The sequence below is a fragment of the Protopterus annectens genome, chromosome 8.part0 (genome assembly GCF_019279795.1).
Source record: "Protopterus annectens isolate FY-2018-M chromosome 8.part0, PAN1.0, whole genome shotgun sequence".
Classification (NCBI taxonomy): Eukaryota; Metazoa; Chordata; order Ceratodontiformes; family Protopteridae; genus Protopterus; species Protopterus annectens.
The window spans coordinates 1223763602-1223780449 of record NC_056741.1 but is presented as its reverse complement, the minus strand read 5'-3'; the positions used below and the strand labels follow the sequence as shown (position 1 = coordinate 1223780449).

The following is a 16848-nucleotide window of genomic DNA, read 5'->3' as shown; positions in this document are numbered from 1 at the left end:
CAACATGGTTGTGGTATCAACGTTTGTAGCAAGAGAGAAGGAAACTATTTATTAACATAATTTCAAGATGTTTTATACTTTGATTTCAAGTTAAGCAACTAAAACATTTGACCTTTCCTTGTGTTCAGTGGAAGCACAAAGATGTGACAGATGAGTGAGTCAGAGAATCATGATTCACAGAATCTGTTTCCCTGAACTGGACTTAAAGAACTGTTACCCAGAAACCACCAATACTGAAAATTACCTTGCCCCGATCTTGAGATAGATTCCAGGTAGTTGGGAGAGAGGTCAGTGTGCCTCCCTTACATGTGAGAAAAAGAAAACCAGCCCTTAGGCAACAGAGAATTTAATCAAACACTGAAGAATTTTGTTCTAACAATAAACAGAACTTCCTCAGAATTGAAATACAGCTTTTGGTCCATCAGTTGAAAATGGTAGAAAATCACATGACCATATCAGTTGAAACAACATATAAATATAATTTGCAATAATTACAAATTCCTCCAGTAAAAACACTAAAGAACAAGTTACTTACAAAACAGTGTCACTCAGAGCACATTGATCCCACTCTGAAATGTTATAATCAGTCAGTGTTTGATTAAACAGATTCAATGATTTGTGTTTCATTCATTTTGTCCTAGTTTATCTTGTCTGGAGGAGCAAAGTTTAGCGTATCTCTGAATGTGCTCTGCATTCATTTTCAAAGCTTAGTATCTATATACTAGAGAAAGCCTTCTCTCCTCTTCAGACTGCCGAGGAAATGGTAACATGATCATTTGATATTAATTGATTGTTTGACTGATTATTTTATTTGCTTGTTTGTTTGTTCCATCATCCATTTATTCATAGTAAGGCATTTACATCAAACTATTGTATGCAATAAATACTACTCAACTGTGCCTGGTTTCATATCCTTATTAGCTCCCACAGCTTTGCAATAACCTGATCTAACCTTCACTTAAGTCACATCTTCCAAAACTAGTTTGCTCTGTATTTCTTGCCATTGCTTCAACCTTCTCTCTGTCCTGCTGTTTTTCTGAAGATCAGGTAGTTCAGTTATAAACTGCTGTTTGGCAACTAAATCATTTTGGTATTGCACCTTCCTCCCTGGTTCATCTAGCAGTGCTCTCTCAACCTGAGCTCCGATTCTGAGTCATTGCCTGGTCTTACTCGATAAGAATCATGTCATGTGTATAGCTTGATGTGTCATTTATTGGCACATGACAGCCTAGCCTTTAAACTGTTTTCCTAGTTTTGCCTTCTAAAGGATACTGCCTCACAGTAAGTATGGATGTATGGAATACTATACATGCACATCAGGCACCATAAAAACATTTCCTCCATTTGTACATCGGGACGTTTTCTAATTAACACAAGCACAGAAATACAGATTGTTGACAATACCAGTAATTGCACAAGGACTGGTCAATGGTCAGATACAAACTGAGATTCTATACATTTAAGATAAAAAAAGACCAGAGAAGCACTACCGCAAGCCATATGTCCTACTTGTTAGCTGACTGTGTGTGTTGTCCTACTGCAGGAAGTTCTTCTAGAGTCATCCATTCCCAATAAATGTTCAATTCTCTTTCCTTTTTCAGCATTTATGTTGCAGTGTTCCCAATCCACTCAATAGTAAAATCAAACAAATGAGCAGGATTGCAGTAAGAATGCTACATCAGTCCTCGAACTACGTACATGAAATAGCTTTGTGTTATTAAATGCATGGAATGGCTTTATGCTGTGTATTATAATATGCATGATTCTGCAAAATAATTATTTGTTATTTTTGTAATTATTCCATGCTCACTATTGTGCTAAGCATTTATTTTATTTATTTATTTATGTATAACATTTGTTTACTGGGTAGAGTCCAATTGGACCAGGAGACTGTTTTCAGAGGAGACCTAGACAGAAGAGCTCCAAAGACAAGAGATTGACAGTAAAATAGTAGTGGAAAACCTACAATATAGTATCAAGTACTTGGCAGAGATAAACTGACATAACAGTATCCCATACGTGGCAGCGATAAATACAAATACAGAAATATTTGTTTACAAGGAGGCTACTTGACAATATACAAGAGAATATACAAACTATGGTAACAAGAATGAAAGTACATTTGTTACATAGTTGTTGAATTAGAAGAAGAGAAAAAACAAATAGGCATATAAGCATTCAATGGCTTTATTTTTTGCAAGGTATAGTTCATTTATGATCACGGTGCACTCTGTATTATAATATGTGTGCAGTAACCTTATACTCTGTTTTGCAATATGTCTGTTTCTGCAGAATGTTTTTTTTTTTTACGATCCTATATATTTGATAAGGAGATGTTGTGCTACAAGAAAGACTTTTGATAAGATTTTATTTTGTGAAATGACAACAAAAATATAGAATAAACAAATGATCCACCGCAGTTGTTACCATAAAACTATATAATAAGCATGTTTCCTAGTCCACACCCAGTGACATTATATTCTAACTCTCTGTGGTTTATTGTTTCACTAGAAGAGGTGCTCCGTTTGCTCAATGAGTTCCTTTTTAATGAATTTACATCTAATTTGCACTGTAGCATTAGTTGTATAGTGGTGAGTATATTAGATGTCCAAGCAGTTGTAATGGGTCTGATTCCCAATAAGGCCTACAGCATAATCAGGCAGTCATCCTGACTTGTGTTAAGTAGACAAAAAGTGATCAATTTACCAACGTCAGTGGGCAACAGGTAACACATTCACCTTTGTGGAAGGTAAAAGACCGAGGTCCATTTCCATACTATTTGATAGGATTCACTTTTTTCAACAGTGGCACTTAGTGTAGCTTTTAAAGCATACTTCATTTCTCAATTGCTATCCTTTTTATGAAACAGTAAACAAAGACACGAAACTGAGATCACATCTGCCACATTTGTTGGTAACTCAAGTAGATGTAAATAATACCACAAAATTTGTCAAAAAAAGTAGAACTTTATTAAAATAATTTTCACATATAGAAAAAGTAAAATAACATTATCACATGCCTAACTTTGTAATGCAGGGGTATGAAGTTCTGACTTCAACACAGGCAATTTGAATTTGACTTAGTGGCTAAGGTACTTTAAAAGCTGGGCAGGAAACAGTTGAGCTGAGTGGCTTACACCAGGTCACCAACTGAAGGGGAGGAGAACATTGGTCTAGTTCTGCCAGATGGATCTTGTACTACCTGGAGGCTTGTCCAGCAACAATGGCAAATGACTGGTGACAAGGGCTTTGTGTTGCAAGTTGATGATGGTAGCCATTGTAGGTGTGTGGTGGAGGGCATTCACATGCCAGCAGAAGATTCGGAATAGCCCATGGTGAGATGGGTTCTCACTTCAGCCAACATGGGGAGAGGATATGGAGCTAAACACAAAGCCCTGATGGCTGCCTGTATGCCCTGACCAAATGTCAGTAGATGCATCATCTTGGATCTTCCCTGAAACCACTGCACAAGCATTGTAGGACTGACCTGGTCAGCAAAATCATAAAATAATATAAAAGTATGCCAGTTCTACATTCCATAAAACAAATGTAATCATACCTCTCAACTATCCAGATTTTTTCAGAATTCCAAGATTTTTGTGTTATATTTTTGGTCTTTTCTTCATAAAATGTTTGGTTTTTGGAACGGTCATTGAGGATTGAAGTCACTAAATAATGACATCATTTGAGTTTCAGATTTTATATCCCTCAGAACATGCATGCTAAACATGGTCTATTATTCTAATTGGATAAGAACAATTGTTACAATTTGTACTTGATGTTGGTTCTTTCTCCTCCCATTATTTTTGGCTTTGTCCGTATTTCTTGTGTTTAGAGGTTGAGAAGATATGAATGCAACAGATCTAAGTTTCCAAAGCAGTAATTCATCTAACAGTTGTAATTTCTGAAAATAACTAACTAACTAAATAAATAAATAAATAAAATAAAACCCAGAGAATGTCACCGGGGTCCCTGGAGGGGTTTAGGAGTCTAGCTTTCCGCATCATAATACACTAAACCCCTAAGATGCAAAATACTGTAATACATAAATATCATGCCTTTGACCATCAAAAACAGCAAATAAACCAATAAATAAATAAAGTGCAAAAAGATGGTGAATGCCATTTCTAAAACAGGCATAATCTCACCATATCATCTGGGATGTGCTTTGGTAAACTTGAGACACATGCTATTTAAATAATAACTTACAACACAGCATGGGCCATGTTGCTGTGTTACACTTGGTCCATACCTTTTAACTGTCCAGATTTTTGCAGAATGTCCAGATTTGTGCCTCAAAATGTTGGTGACTTCCTCATAAAAGTTTTAGTTTTCTGGCAAATCACTTGGATGATCTAAGAAATGAAACTCATAAATAATATATATCCTTTTATTCTAGCAACTTTCTATGTTTATAATAGCAATATTTAAAATCTGCCCCTATTTTTGGGCCTTTGTACCCCCATTATGTCAGGCTTTATCCAGATTGCTTGGGTTAAGAAGTGTCTTGGACACATGAAGTTACATCACACTGCCAACGCTCAAGTGGCCACTTTTTCTTAAACTCATAGCGGGTAATCATCTACATGGCCCATGCCCTGAAATGTTTTATCACTGTTTTACAATGGCCACTAACAAACCTGGCAGTGTACTGTAACCTTGACTCTAGATGACTGTCACTGTTGAAGTCACACCCCGACCCTATGTGTAAAAATGGGATAAGGGGTTGTGGATGGATGGATGGAGGGATGGATGGATGACAAAATTGTATTTTTCAGATTATTTTATTAATTTTTCTATCTAAAGAAGTAGTCTTCTCCAGACTGAAATATACAAACATATATCTGAACGTTACAAACTATAAAAGTTGTTCTCAACATTTTAAGTATTGTTGTTGCCAAGAAATTATTAAATGAATTCCAGGCTGGATTTGTTGATTTATTATCTGGATGACTCTTTATCTGAGGAGCGGGTTGATTTTACTTGCAGCAGAAGTTGCAAACAATCACAATGCCTGGCTTTTACAAGCCAGTGTAAAGAATTCTGTAATGTAGAGTAACAGGGGCTGGGTCATTGGCTATATAAATCAAGCAACCTTCACTTCCTTATAATGTGTGCAATTTCTAGATAAAACTTCAGTAGTCTTACAGAAAGTAACTAGATAAACTATAAAAACATAAGAGAATCTGATTATCTTCATGCAATTTCAGATACAGGCTCTTCTTCTCTTTTATTTGTGACTAAATAGTGACTTACTGCAATGTGGAAATGATACATTCAGTCTGCACTCAATAAAAAGTTTGGCTGAATGACACACCATTTACTGGAGCAGAGATTTTAGCTATTTATTAGGTACTGCCAAAGGCAAGCTTTTTCCACAAGTCAGCTAATTTTATAAACACGTCTTCAAGGGCTGCCAGTGCGTTGTGCAGTTAGTTGTTACCCATTGTATAATTACACCTCATAAATATATAGTTTTACAGTATCATGTAATTACATCTAATAAATGTACAGTGTTATAGTATTGTATAATTATATCTAATAAATGTACAGTTTTACAGTATTGTGGCAATGGAAGACATTGAAGGTTCATCTTGCTCCCATTACTTTCCACAGGGCACTAGTTGTACATCTAGAAATTTAGAATGGATATAGATCAATCTTAGCTGCTTGTATCAGACAATGGAAAACCAACTAGAAAACAACCAGAAAGCCCTCAGATACACTAACTATAAAATGAAACTGAACTTAAACTACATCATAGAAGGAGAACTAAGGCAGCAAAGAAGAACTGGGAATGCTGTAATTCCCCTCTCCTCCCAAATACTAATCCTCAGCCCACAATCTTCCATGTATTGGTTTGGTATTGTCTGCTATATCACTCAATCAGATGTCAAATAGGTAACCACTGTATACTGTGCTATTTATAGACAGGAACCTATGATTCTGGTATGAGCCAGAGCACATCATAGCACAGTTATGCCCCTGCATTTTGTAACTGGTTCGTAAGACTGTAACTCCTGACTTTCTTCTTCATTAACTTTCCCTATCACTTGATGCTCTGGGTGGGTGCTGGAACATGTATGGGTCATCATTTATGAACAATCAGCTGATCATTGCTTAAGCTACTAGCTGTGACCACAATTCTACAGCTGTGTGCAGGAGGAGGAGTGGACCGGGACTGTGGTTTGAAACTGCGAGCAGCCTCTTCCTCTCTCATAATTGGGGAGGGGTGTGGTAGGGTTTGTTTCAGCATGTTGAAAGAGCTCAGGAAGGAAAACCTAAAAATAATTGTACAAGAGACTTATTAAGCACAGTACACAAATTAGTGTGACTACATTTTGCCTGCCTTCTATTATTCCAGTCCTGACTTCAGGAAAAAGAACATCTCTCTCAGGAAACCATTTGGCAGCTTTTTTATTATTGACACTCAACTATGAATAGTGTACAGGCTGTTTCTGATTCATGGCCAGTGCTGACTGTATACATACAGAATAAATGACAGGAAATGCAGATCCGAGTTGGTACTTCAGGTGGTTTGTGACTGTGTCTTAAGCACAGAATATCGTTTAGTGTTTACAAATTTTTAAAGGTTACACACTTCCTCAAAGATATTTTTGAAATAATAAATTAATATTGCAGCACTGTCTTTTGACACTTTTGCTGACCACCATCATAACACTTTAGTATCACATTATTTAAAAAAAACTGCAAGAAAGACACGGCTAAGCCAGAGTTGTCACTGTGTAACACATTAAACCTCTTTTAGTAAAGGCCTGTAAAGTACAAGCAAGTGACCCCTTAAGGAAATGCTAGTGTTCAGCTACATGGCTTCTGAATTACATGGCATTTTACTTTTTTAATTATTTCCTGGTACATTCAGGCAAAGAAAGCTACATGGGGTTTGGCTTTCTTGGCCTGAATGCACCAGTAAACTAAGGGTCTATAGCAGAAGATTGAAACTCTAAAAGAGCAAACACTCTTTAAATGAACACTAATACCCAAAAGCACACAATATCGAACGTACACAACAGCAATTTTTTTCCCAGAGAAAAAAATGACTGGGGCGTTGTCGGGACTTTGGCATTTCCTCCACTGTGGTGCGATCTAGGAGTTGGTGTATTTAAGTAGGGGGGTTGTGGGGCCTTTATTTTGTCTCTGTGTTTTTTCTTTTTCTTTTTTTTTTTCTTTTGACACTGTTCTGTACATTTGATATTGTGTGTTTTGAGTATTAGTATTTGATTAAAGACCCTTTGCTCTTTTGGAGTTTCAATCTTCTGATATAGACCCTAAACTAAAGGTAGTGGGGTTCACCTATGAATCTCAGAGAAATCCATAGCAGTTTAGCTTAACTCTAGGTGTAATCCATCTAGAGGTCATGAAAGCAATAAAAGAAGGTTGGGTAGCTTGTTAATGCTACTTTTCAGTGTTGCTTGGGAATAGTGTCATTGATACAACAAGCTGAGTGAGTGGTCTGCATTTTTAAGAAAGGGGCCCAGAGAGAATATTTCAGCTATGGGATAGTTATACCCCACTTATGGCAATGCTGAACCACTGGAAAGGTTACACCTCTATCTGCCTGCCTTCCTCCCAACATATCTGGAAATACTTTTGCTAGAGAACAGGAAATAGACCTCTGTTAATAGTCAAACTTCACATTTTGAATGAGAAATATTGATTCCACCCATGTCATAGAACAATAGACTCTTTAGCTTTATTATGGGAGTTTGCCAGTTTTTTTGCAGCTGTTTTGTGAAATTAAAGTTGACTTTTAAATGGATCTTTGGCTTTAAATTGACACGTAACTTGTTGACTACCAACTCAACCAAACAGACTTGTTGAGAAATGTGGTACCCAAAAGAATAAAAAAACAAAAAAACTCTTAAGACATTTTTGCAGGGGTGGGGCAAAACCCTGCATCACTCAGGACTGCACCATAACACCTCGGCACCCATGTATATGTATATATACATATATATATATATATATATATATATATATATATATATATATATATATATATATGAATTCTGAGATTGCTGAACCTCAAGGGTAAGGGGAAAACTTCTGTGCCCTGATATTTCTGCAATCTTGTAAATCACTTAAAAGGTATGTGCCAGAAACTAGGAGTTAACAGCTTTACATTCATGAACTTGGAATTTGCACTGATGCAAGATTGTGCTTCCATTATGAACACTTGGATGTGCATATATTCTTGAAGGTCTTGTGAGAAAATGGGATACCAGGACTATTGCTCCATCTTTTTGGTGTCTGTATGTGCACAGTCAAAGAACTGAGTCTGCATACCTAGCATTAAGTCAGTCGTTCAAGCCAAGTGTACCTTGTCACTGCCATTGGTTGGTTTGGGAACTTAAGAGATGGCAATGATGTTACAGTTAAAAATGTGATGTTCTTAGGACCACCAGCATGCACTCTAGTGATCCATACATCAGGCTATGATTACGTTTTTATATCTTTTTATTTTATGTTTTTTTTTTTTTTTGTTTTATATATGCTTGTGTGCGAGCATTTTTATTCTTTTTAACAGTATTTTTCACTTCAATTGCAATTTATATGCACTGTGTGAATGTCTTTATCTTATATTGTTGTCACGGTGCTCTTCTCCACAGGACTCCATTGAAAATGGGCTCTCCCAATGGACTATCCCGGTAAACAAACTGTAAAATAAATAAAATAAAATGTACTGTTTATTAAGAGAGATAGAGTGCTGCTCCATATGCACCATTTTCAGACTTAGTCCAAGAAAAAATATAAAGAAATATTACAGGATAATTGCAGAGTAGCAATTATATGAAAATATATGTGTTAAAAGAACAATTAAGGTAGAAATTTAAAAATACTGAGTATGACAAATGGGATTAACTACACAATATAATATGCAGGGTACAAGTTATCTGTAGTACTTGCAATTCTGGGTAAAACAGAGCACAGAAAAAAGAAATGAGACAAAGAAGGATAAAAGAAGGAGAGCGAAAACAGAACAGGAAGAAAAAATAATATTTGGGAGAAGGATAGAGATATGGTTTTAAATGACATTTTACATTTTATTTATTCATTTATTGAATGATTGATGTTTGTTGTCCAGACCAGGACATTAATGCAAGTGGATCTTTTCAGGGGTCCCTATTAAAATGTCAGCACTCAACATGTCAGGTGCTGAAAAGCCAAAAAAAAAAAAAAAAAAAAAGACTGAAGCTGTGGGAGAAGAGTGAACCTCGAACGTCACTTGTCTCATTTTAACTTATTTTTTTGTAGGGGGCAATCCCCACACACCCCCTGAACTTATACATACTCTGAGATCACCATATCTCAGGGAAAACAGAATTTTCTGAGAAATGGCCATCTCAGACTTGGCATATGTAAGTATGTTTTTTCGACCATTCAGTCTCTGTGTTTTGGGACTCAAGTCTAGTGGGTCCAGACATTTCATATTGTTATCCCTTTTTCATGCCTACCTGGGATGGTTGCAGAAAATGGTAGAATAACAATTGGCATAAATTCTTATAGCAAACTAAATATAGAAGTGATATAAAAAGTATTGTTTGCTAAGAAAATACTAACAATGACTTAGTCTGTAATTGATAAGAACTGAGGAAAACAAATAGAACCAGTATATTTCAGGCTATGATATTCTACAGTATTTACAGTTAAGCATATAACACGGTCCACAAGGATAACCTTTGGGGGTTATAAAGAGTAAAAATAGATGATATGTTTAATTAGAGAGCATAGACAAAGGATAGTTGAGGGGAAGGTGGAGATGGTAGATAGGGAAAGGTTAGCGGAAGAAAAGGAAGTAAGTGTGTAAAAAAGGAAAGAGACTGGAAAGTGTGAGGGGGTGAAGATGGGAGTATGGGGTGGAGGCAGTGAGCGCTGGAAAAGAGGAGTGTAGTTTTACAAGGCAGTAGAAATTATTCTGTGTCAATAATTAAAACAAAATGATAAGGTAAAGGCTGAGGTGGCAGATGTAGTGAAGGAAGATAAGTTGCATCACTCATAAAGGAGCATTTAAATTTTGCATAAATGGGAAGCTATTTTTTTTTAATTGAACCAGAAATTGTGAAAGGACTTGCTATCCTTTATGTTACAGGAAAGAGATTCCCAGAAAAAGAGTCCCGTGATATAGACAGTGCGATTGGTGCTGTGTAGCTTATTTCTTTGGGGAGGAGGGTATGTCCTGAGGTTGGGCGTGATCTGAGATTGCAGTTGGAGGATCTGGTGTTAAGATGGTTTGCAAGGGAAAGAAATGATTCATTGCTGAGAATGTGAAAAGAAATGTAATGTGCCAAGTAGTAGGTGAGGCTATTGTTTTTGTTGTGGCTAGTTAGCATTTTAGAAGTGGTGCTTCCTTTTAAGGGATAAGAAAATAAAATCTGCAAATTTGATTTGAAAAGACCTGAAGAGTCATATCCTTAATTTTGTAGGCATGTGAAGTTAATAGAAGGGTGTATGCTAATTGTGCTTGTATGAATCTGCAGACATCAGTTGTAAATACCACTATCTAGTAGACATATTATAAGAAACTACCTAATTCTGAGATCTTCCCTTCATCCCCTTTGGTGAGTACTACACAGAAAACTCTTCTGCTGGGGAATGGGTCTCAGACAAATATCTTAATGTTCACTCATGCAAGGCATCACTTATATGCCACTGGATATAGCTGCAGCCCATGTTGTGAGACATATTCACATCTGCAAACAACAGCTCTCCTTTTCCTTACATCCTAAGTATTCCTGCCATCAGTGTTTTGCTCTACCATTCCCTTATAAAAGACAGATATAAAAGAAGGACGTACAGACTGAAGAATCTATCCATGTCTCAAAGGTGACCCACAGTGTCCCTCTACTTTCCTGCATATCAATTATTTATGTTGCTCTTATCACTTCTGTGTTCAGTGTTCAATGTTTACTAATCAAACTTAGGGCTTAGAAAGGCCTTCAAAGAGTTTCCTCTCAGGATACCCAAACTTAAATACTTTTCTACTGTGCATGTATCCAATCCCTATTTGAAAACAGCAACTCAATCAAGCATTACAATTCTGAGAGGAATAGCATTGTACTATCTACCACCTCTGAAATGGAAAGAACTCTGCAGTACCTTGGTTCTACATAACCTTATGTCTACTAGGCAATTGTTGTTCCTTGTAACAACCTAATGACATTTCTTTTCTGTCCCCACTCTAACACTATAACTTTCACAGTGAAAACATTTATATATAACAATTAAATCACCCCATATTAGTCTGCATTTGACGGAAAACACCAACAGTTCCTTCAGCCTACTATTATATGTCACACCCCTGAGATCTCTGATTTTTGAGTAAAATGTTTCTGAACCCTTTCCAGTCTATCCAACTGGGAACAGTTATACATACAGCTGGAAAAAACAAATTTTATAACAGTTCTAACGACTAACTTATAAATAGATATTATTATGTCCATATCTCTGATGACTAATGTTCCAAATAGAGTTCTAACCTCAAAATAGCAGGATCTGATAGGTTCCATTAGATGAAACTCAAAACTATATTTATCATTGCTTATTCCCAAATCCTGTACAACATCCACCTCTTTAAGTTAAAGGTTCATATATGAATATTAGGCTAATTACTCTGAAGAACTGTTTTAAGTCTACCCAATATCCTGAGGACAGGAGCAAATGCTGTACCTTGTGTCTATAAGATGCAGACCTTAACCATTATGCCAAACCAAGGACACATACTTGTCAAGCACACAAGAATAAAATGGGTTATCAGATCTGTAATGCGTGGCATGGGCCATTTCAACATTAAACTCCATACAATTATTTTTGGCCCACAGATATAACTCATCCATATGCCTCTGGATTACATGTTGGTCAATAATACCTGTTGTGATAGAACCAGTTTTAAAGTCACCACCATGTTTACAAAACTATGTCTTATTAGACCTGGGAAAACATGCCATAAATGTACCAAAAAGAATAGGCCACAGAACAGACCCCTGGAGGATTTTTGATGTATTCTCCTCCCACCTTGCAACATAGTAGTTAATATTATTTTCTGTCATTAATGAGATAACTCTATTATGCCATACAAAGTCAAAGGCCTTTGCCATATCAAAGGCCATCCAGGCTGTTTAATAAAAATACTGTAAGCTTGTCAAACAAGAATGACCTTGGAAAAATCCATGCTCAGTAAGATCCTACCTGAGGCTCTCTCAAAACATTTTTCTAGAATACGAGACAGATTAATTGAGCTAAGAGTCTCAACCACAGTGGAGTCCTCACCAATGAAAAGAAGAACTTATATTATCTACAATGCTTCCCCCACTCCAGATTTCCCCTCTCTCTCATGCTCCCTCTCGCTCATACAAAATATAAATCATGATATGCTGACACCATTTCCACACCAGGCTTCTTAGACAACTACTACATCCAAACAATGCACCACTAGGAGCTTCATTCTAGGAAGTTCATACAAAAATAAGGCGTTACGGATCACTCTCCCTCATTTTAATGTAGCAAACTGATAGCTTATTCTATTCCCATCTCTTTTCTATTACTAACACAATTATTCATTTACTTTAGTATTCTAGTTTTTCTGTCTTTGAGTCTACTTTAACAACTTTCTGATTTTTTTTTTTTTTGCGGGAATAAGTCTCCTTCTGGCTTAGTATACCTCCCAACTGGATTTATTAAGTTGCTAGTGAAGAGCTACTTACACTTTTCTGTAGAATGATGGTTCTCTTCTAGATATCTTGGTGAGATACAGGCCATCACAGCCATGTAAGTCTGTACCTTCAAAGTGGATTCTCAGTTCACAGTGTAACTAATGTCCTAACGTCTGCACTAGTTATAACTAAATGGTAATTCTCTTCATGTAACATAGCTTCACACATTCAACGAAAAGACAACATACTGAAATGCATGCCATTTATTACCACTCATGCTGTTTCTCTATAAATCCACCAAAAAAGTAATAGCCAACGTGTTTGTTTATACATCACTTACTTTAGTCCTATTGATTGCTTCACTGTTTCTAACACCAGGTATAAAACTAATTATCCTACTGCCTCTTATCTCAAGTGCACATTTTTTTGTAATGGAATTTAATCAGTATAAGATGTGATTTAATTGCCTGAGATCTGCTGTCATCCTCATGGGTCTTTTATTCTGAAAAGATTCCCATGTCATCATAAGACATATTTGGTGAAGACTGATTAAAATTAAGATGGGTAAATAAACATTACTTTGATTGACATCTGTGATAGAGGAAGCTGACAAAGCTTTATTAAGGAAAGAGGAATTTTCATTCTGAAGGACGGGGGAGCAGTAAGATCCTAGGCAGCTTGTATTCATCTTTTGTAGGTAAATTAAGAAAACCCTGGAAAGGTTCTTTTACTGGATGAATAAGACAATAGAACAAGCGGAGTTGTCAATGTGGCTTATTTGAATATTACCAGACATTTTGCATAGTGTCACAAAGCCAATTCATAAAAAATATAATGCCTTCAAAGTGGAGGGTTGGGTTGTAGCCTAAATAAAAATTGCTGCCTGCCAATTTTCCAAGAGGGATGAATAGTGCTCAAAGTGAAGAAGCAGAGGTTACACAGAGGGCGGGGTTTTACATTTGTTATTACTGGAACCAAATCTCTTTTAGTATCTGTGTAAGTGGCATTGCAGAGGGTCAAGAAGACACTATGTACTTTTCTACATATAAGCTTGCAACCTACCAATCATTGGATGTGCAAGAGTTTTGTGGCTAGGAAGAACTGGAGCTTTGCAAACTTTTAAAATAGCCTACAATATGGCAACTTATATTTGATGTAGGAAAATGTAAATTAATGCACCTTGAAAGGCAAAATTCAAGGCAATACTCCGATGAAGGGGAAAGAATACTTCAGATGACATGCATATGCAAAATCGCAGTGAGAAAATTTGTGTAAATGGTAGTGGGATTGTAGGATGTATTGGACAAGGTGTTATAAAATTGCAGAGTTGCGAAAAGATATCTATCTAATAAAACCAGGTTAAAGATAATCAGTAAGCAGTTTTATACAACAGCTGCTAAAAAGTAAAGTGAACGTTGAAATACAAACTGGTCTTAGGAATTAAAGATACTGTTATGACATTTATAATTATGCAAACAACTCCCACAGTTATAAACAGTTTAGGTTATATTAACTAGATGTATATTACAATGAAGGGATTTCTTTTGCAGGACACGTCATGGTATTTCAGGCAACACTGAGTATATCATGTGATATCCTTCTATACAGGAAATTAGAAAAATGTCATCTGTAATTAACTGAGATTGTAATTTACTATGAGTTATCTAAAGTGATGGAAAATGCCAGAAATGGAAATAGATCGGATTTCAGGTTTATTCAGGTACAAATTAAAGGTACTTTTTGAAGTAGAATTTTACCTACTTGAGCTTAAATAACTCTTTTGTACCACCACTTTAGAATAAAGTAGAGGTTGTTTATATGTTTAAAAGACAGACCCAACATGGAATAATGTAGATATACACGTTGACATGTCATAGGAATTATTTTGTTGTCAAATTTAATAAGCCCATTTTTGCATAGACTGGAAAATATGGACCTATATCTATATGGCTTCATAGCTTCGCAGTAATATTTTTTGAATCTCATAGGCTTCTACAGTTGTTTAAAAATGCATTTAGAAAGACACCTTCCATGTTCTGCAGGTTACATTAATTGAGTTAAAATAATTATTCTATTATGAACAACCTACTTATAAAGAGATTAAACAGCATGGGCATTAACTCCTGCATGGTGAACTGGATAAGTGCAACATTAAAATGGCATTCTTCACATGAAAATATTTAATTAAAAAGGCATTCTTCACATAGAAAAAAATCATTGTTAAATGGGTAGAACATTCATTCAAATGGACACATTTCATGCTCCATCCAGGAGCACTGTCTGACTAAATGACTTATTCAGGGTTGCATAGTAAGCAAATGGAGGTTGTGGTAGTCATACCCAGAGCTGCTACACAAGTGTCTGCTGTGGTGAAATAGCATACTTCCACCCTAGGACCACCCCTGGATCCTTTGCATTGTATTCTGGCTTTATACTGTAAACAACAATCTTTAAGTTTAAATACAGTGATCACTGCAAATCATTTAATATCAAGTAAATTGCAATTGGGAGATTTTTTTTTTGGTGTGGGGGTACTATCTAACTAACAATGAAATACACTGGAATTTTATAGTAAAAACTGAGCTGAAGTCAATGGTTGATATGGGCAACAAAATGAATTGTTGAGTACATTGATGTCTATATAACGAGGTTCTTGTAAATAATAAGGAAAATTTGGGTCAGAAATATGAAAACAAAAACATAAAGACACATGAACTATTAATGAAAAGGGTATTATATATACCACTAACATTATCCAATCATCTCTGTTTCTGCTTCTTAGGAGCCCAGCAATAAAAGGGTTAAGCCTGTTTCCAAGGTGACGGCCCTGGCCAGTTTGATAACCCCCGGCAAAGTGACGTCCCTCAAACGCTTCAGTCAGTCCCTTCAGGTAAGTAATTCTTAAACTCAGTTTGTATATGGTAGAAGTGATTTCTTTCATTTACATTGTCAGAAAAAAAGAAATGCTCAGTACAATGATCATAAAACATGGAATTATCTGCAATTCATCCGATTTAACCAAAAGTGTGATACATCCCCTTAACACAACACTGCATTTATCAGAAACAATTAACCTATTGATCTAGGACTGGTGATTGCTTCACTAGCATGATTGATGTTGAACAGATGTGTGTTAATATGGTAATGTTTGCTCTGTTGAACAGGTACCACTCTGATGCTGTTTCAGCTAGACAGGTTAGGACCATAATATCATTCTGGGTTGGACTGGTACCATCGACCACTATGGCAGTACCAGTAAAGAAGTGTGATAGTGACAGGAGAGTTTAGTAATTCCATTCTTATTTCTATTATTTTTGAAAATAACCTCAAAATTATAATGGATCATAAGATGACCATCTTCATAGTATGATATAAAGTGGAGCCTGGAAACTTAATTGGTGTATCCTATAGGATGTTTTCACAAAGCAATGATGTTCCAATGCAGTGGACTTTGCGGTCTAATCTGTTTAATGTTCATTGTTATGATACTTGTATGAAAAAATGTACTAAACAAACAGCTGCTGCAAAGAAAAGTATTGCTGTAAGTTATTTGTGGCTGGAAGTATGGGCTAAACTGAAAGTTTAAACATTTCTGGACAGAATTTCTTACCTTATAGAAAATAAATTATTTTTGTTAGTAAAGTTTTGCAGATCCTAATCTGCCAGACTCTGACACTTCCTAAAAGTGTGTCCACTACATCATCAAATAATCATGATCTTACTGGAGATTACGTTAAAACACCTTCAGATAGCACACATTTAATTGTTTTTATATTTTTGGAGTAAAGCAGCTACTGAAAATCTGGAAAGCTTTAAATAGTCATTACAACATTCGGGTATCCACATCCTACTGCATAGTTTTTTGTCTGTAACTGTGTTTATACCTATTACTTAAAAATAGGGGTTAAACGCCTTAACAAAGACAATTACATTACACATTTTATAAAAGCAATTCATGATATTTGATGTATGCATATACCTAGTTCCTTTTATGTTGTGTACGTTATGTTTACTAGAAATGTTGAAAATAGTTTCCACAAGTGAATAAACAAAAATGTGTATTTTGCTTTGATTGGCACTGAATCTATCAACAGCAAAAGTGATCAATAAATGGCTAGCTTGCATCATAGTACCCTAGGATCATATCATGGGAATTACAAAACAAGTAAGTGTAAAGA

At 35.9% G+C, this 16848-nt stretch overlaps 1 protein-coding gene across 1 annotated transcript in view; it reads left to right on the top strand.

Moving 5' to 3' along the window:
- LOC122809319 (rho guanine nucleotide exchange factor 3-like) overlaps nt 1-16848 on the top strand; it is a 278435-nt gene that overhangs the window by 110783 nt on the left and 150804 nt on the right. The window contains exon 2 of the mRNA XM_044080719.1: nt 15453-15560. Within this exon, the coding sequence (XP_043936654.1) occupies nt 15453-15560 (108 nt within the window). The remainder of the gene's footprint in view (nt 1-15452; nt 15561-16848) is intronic.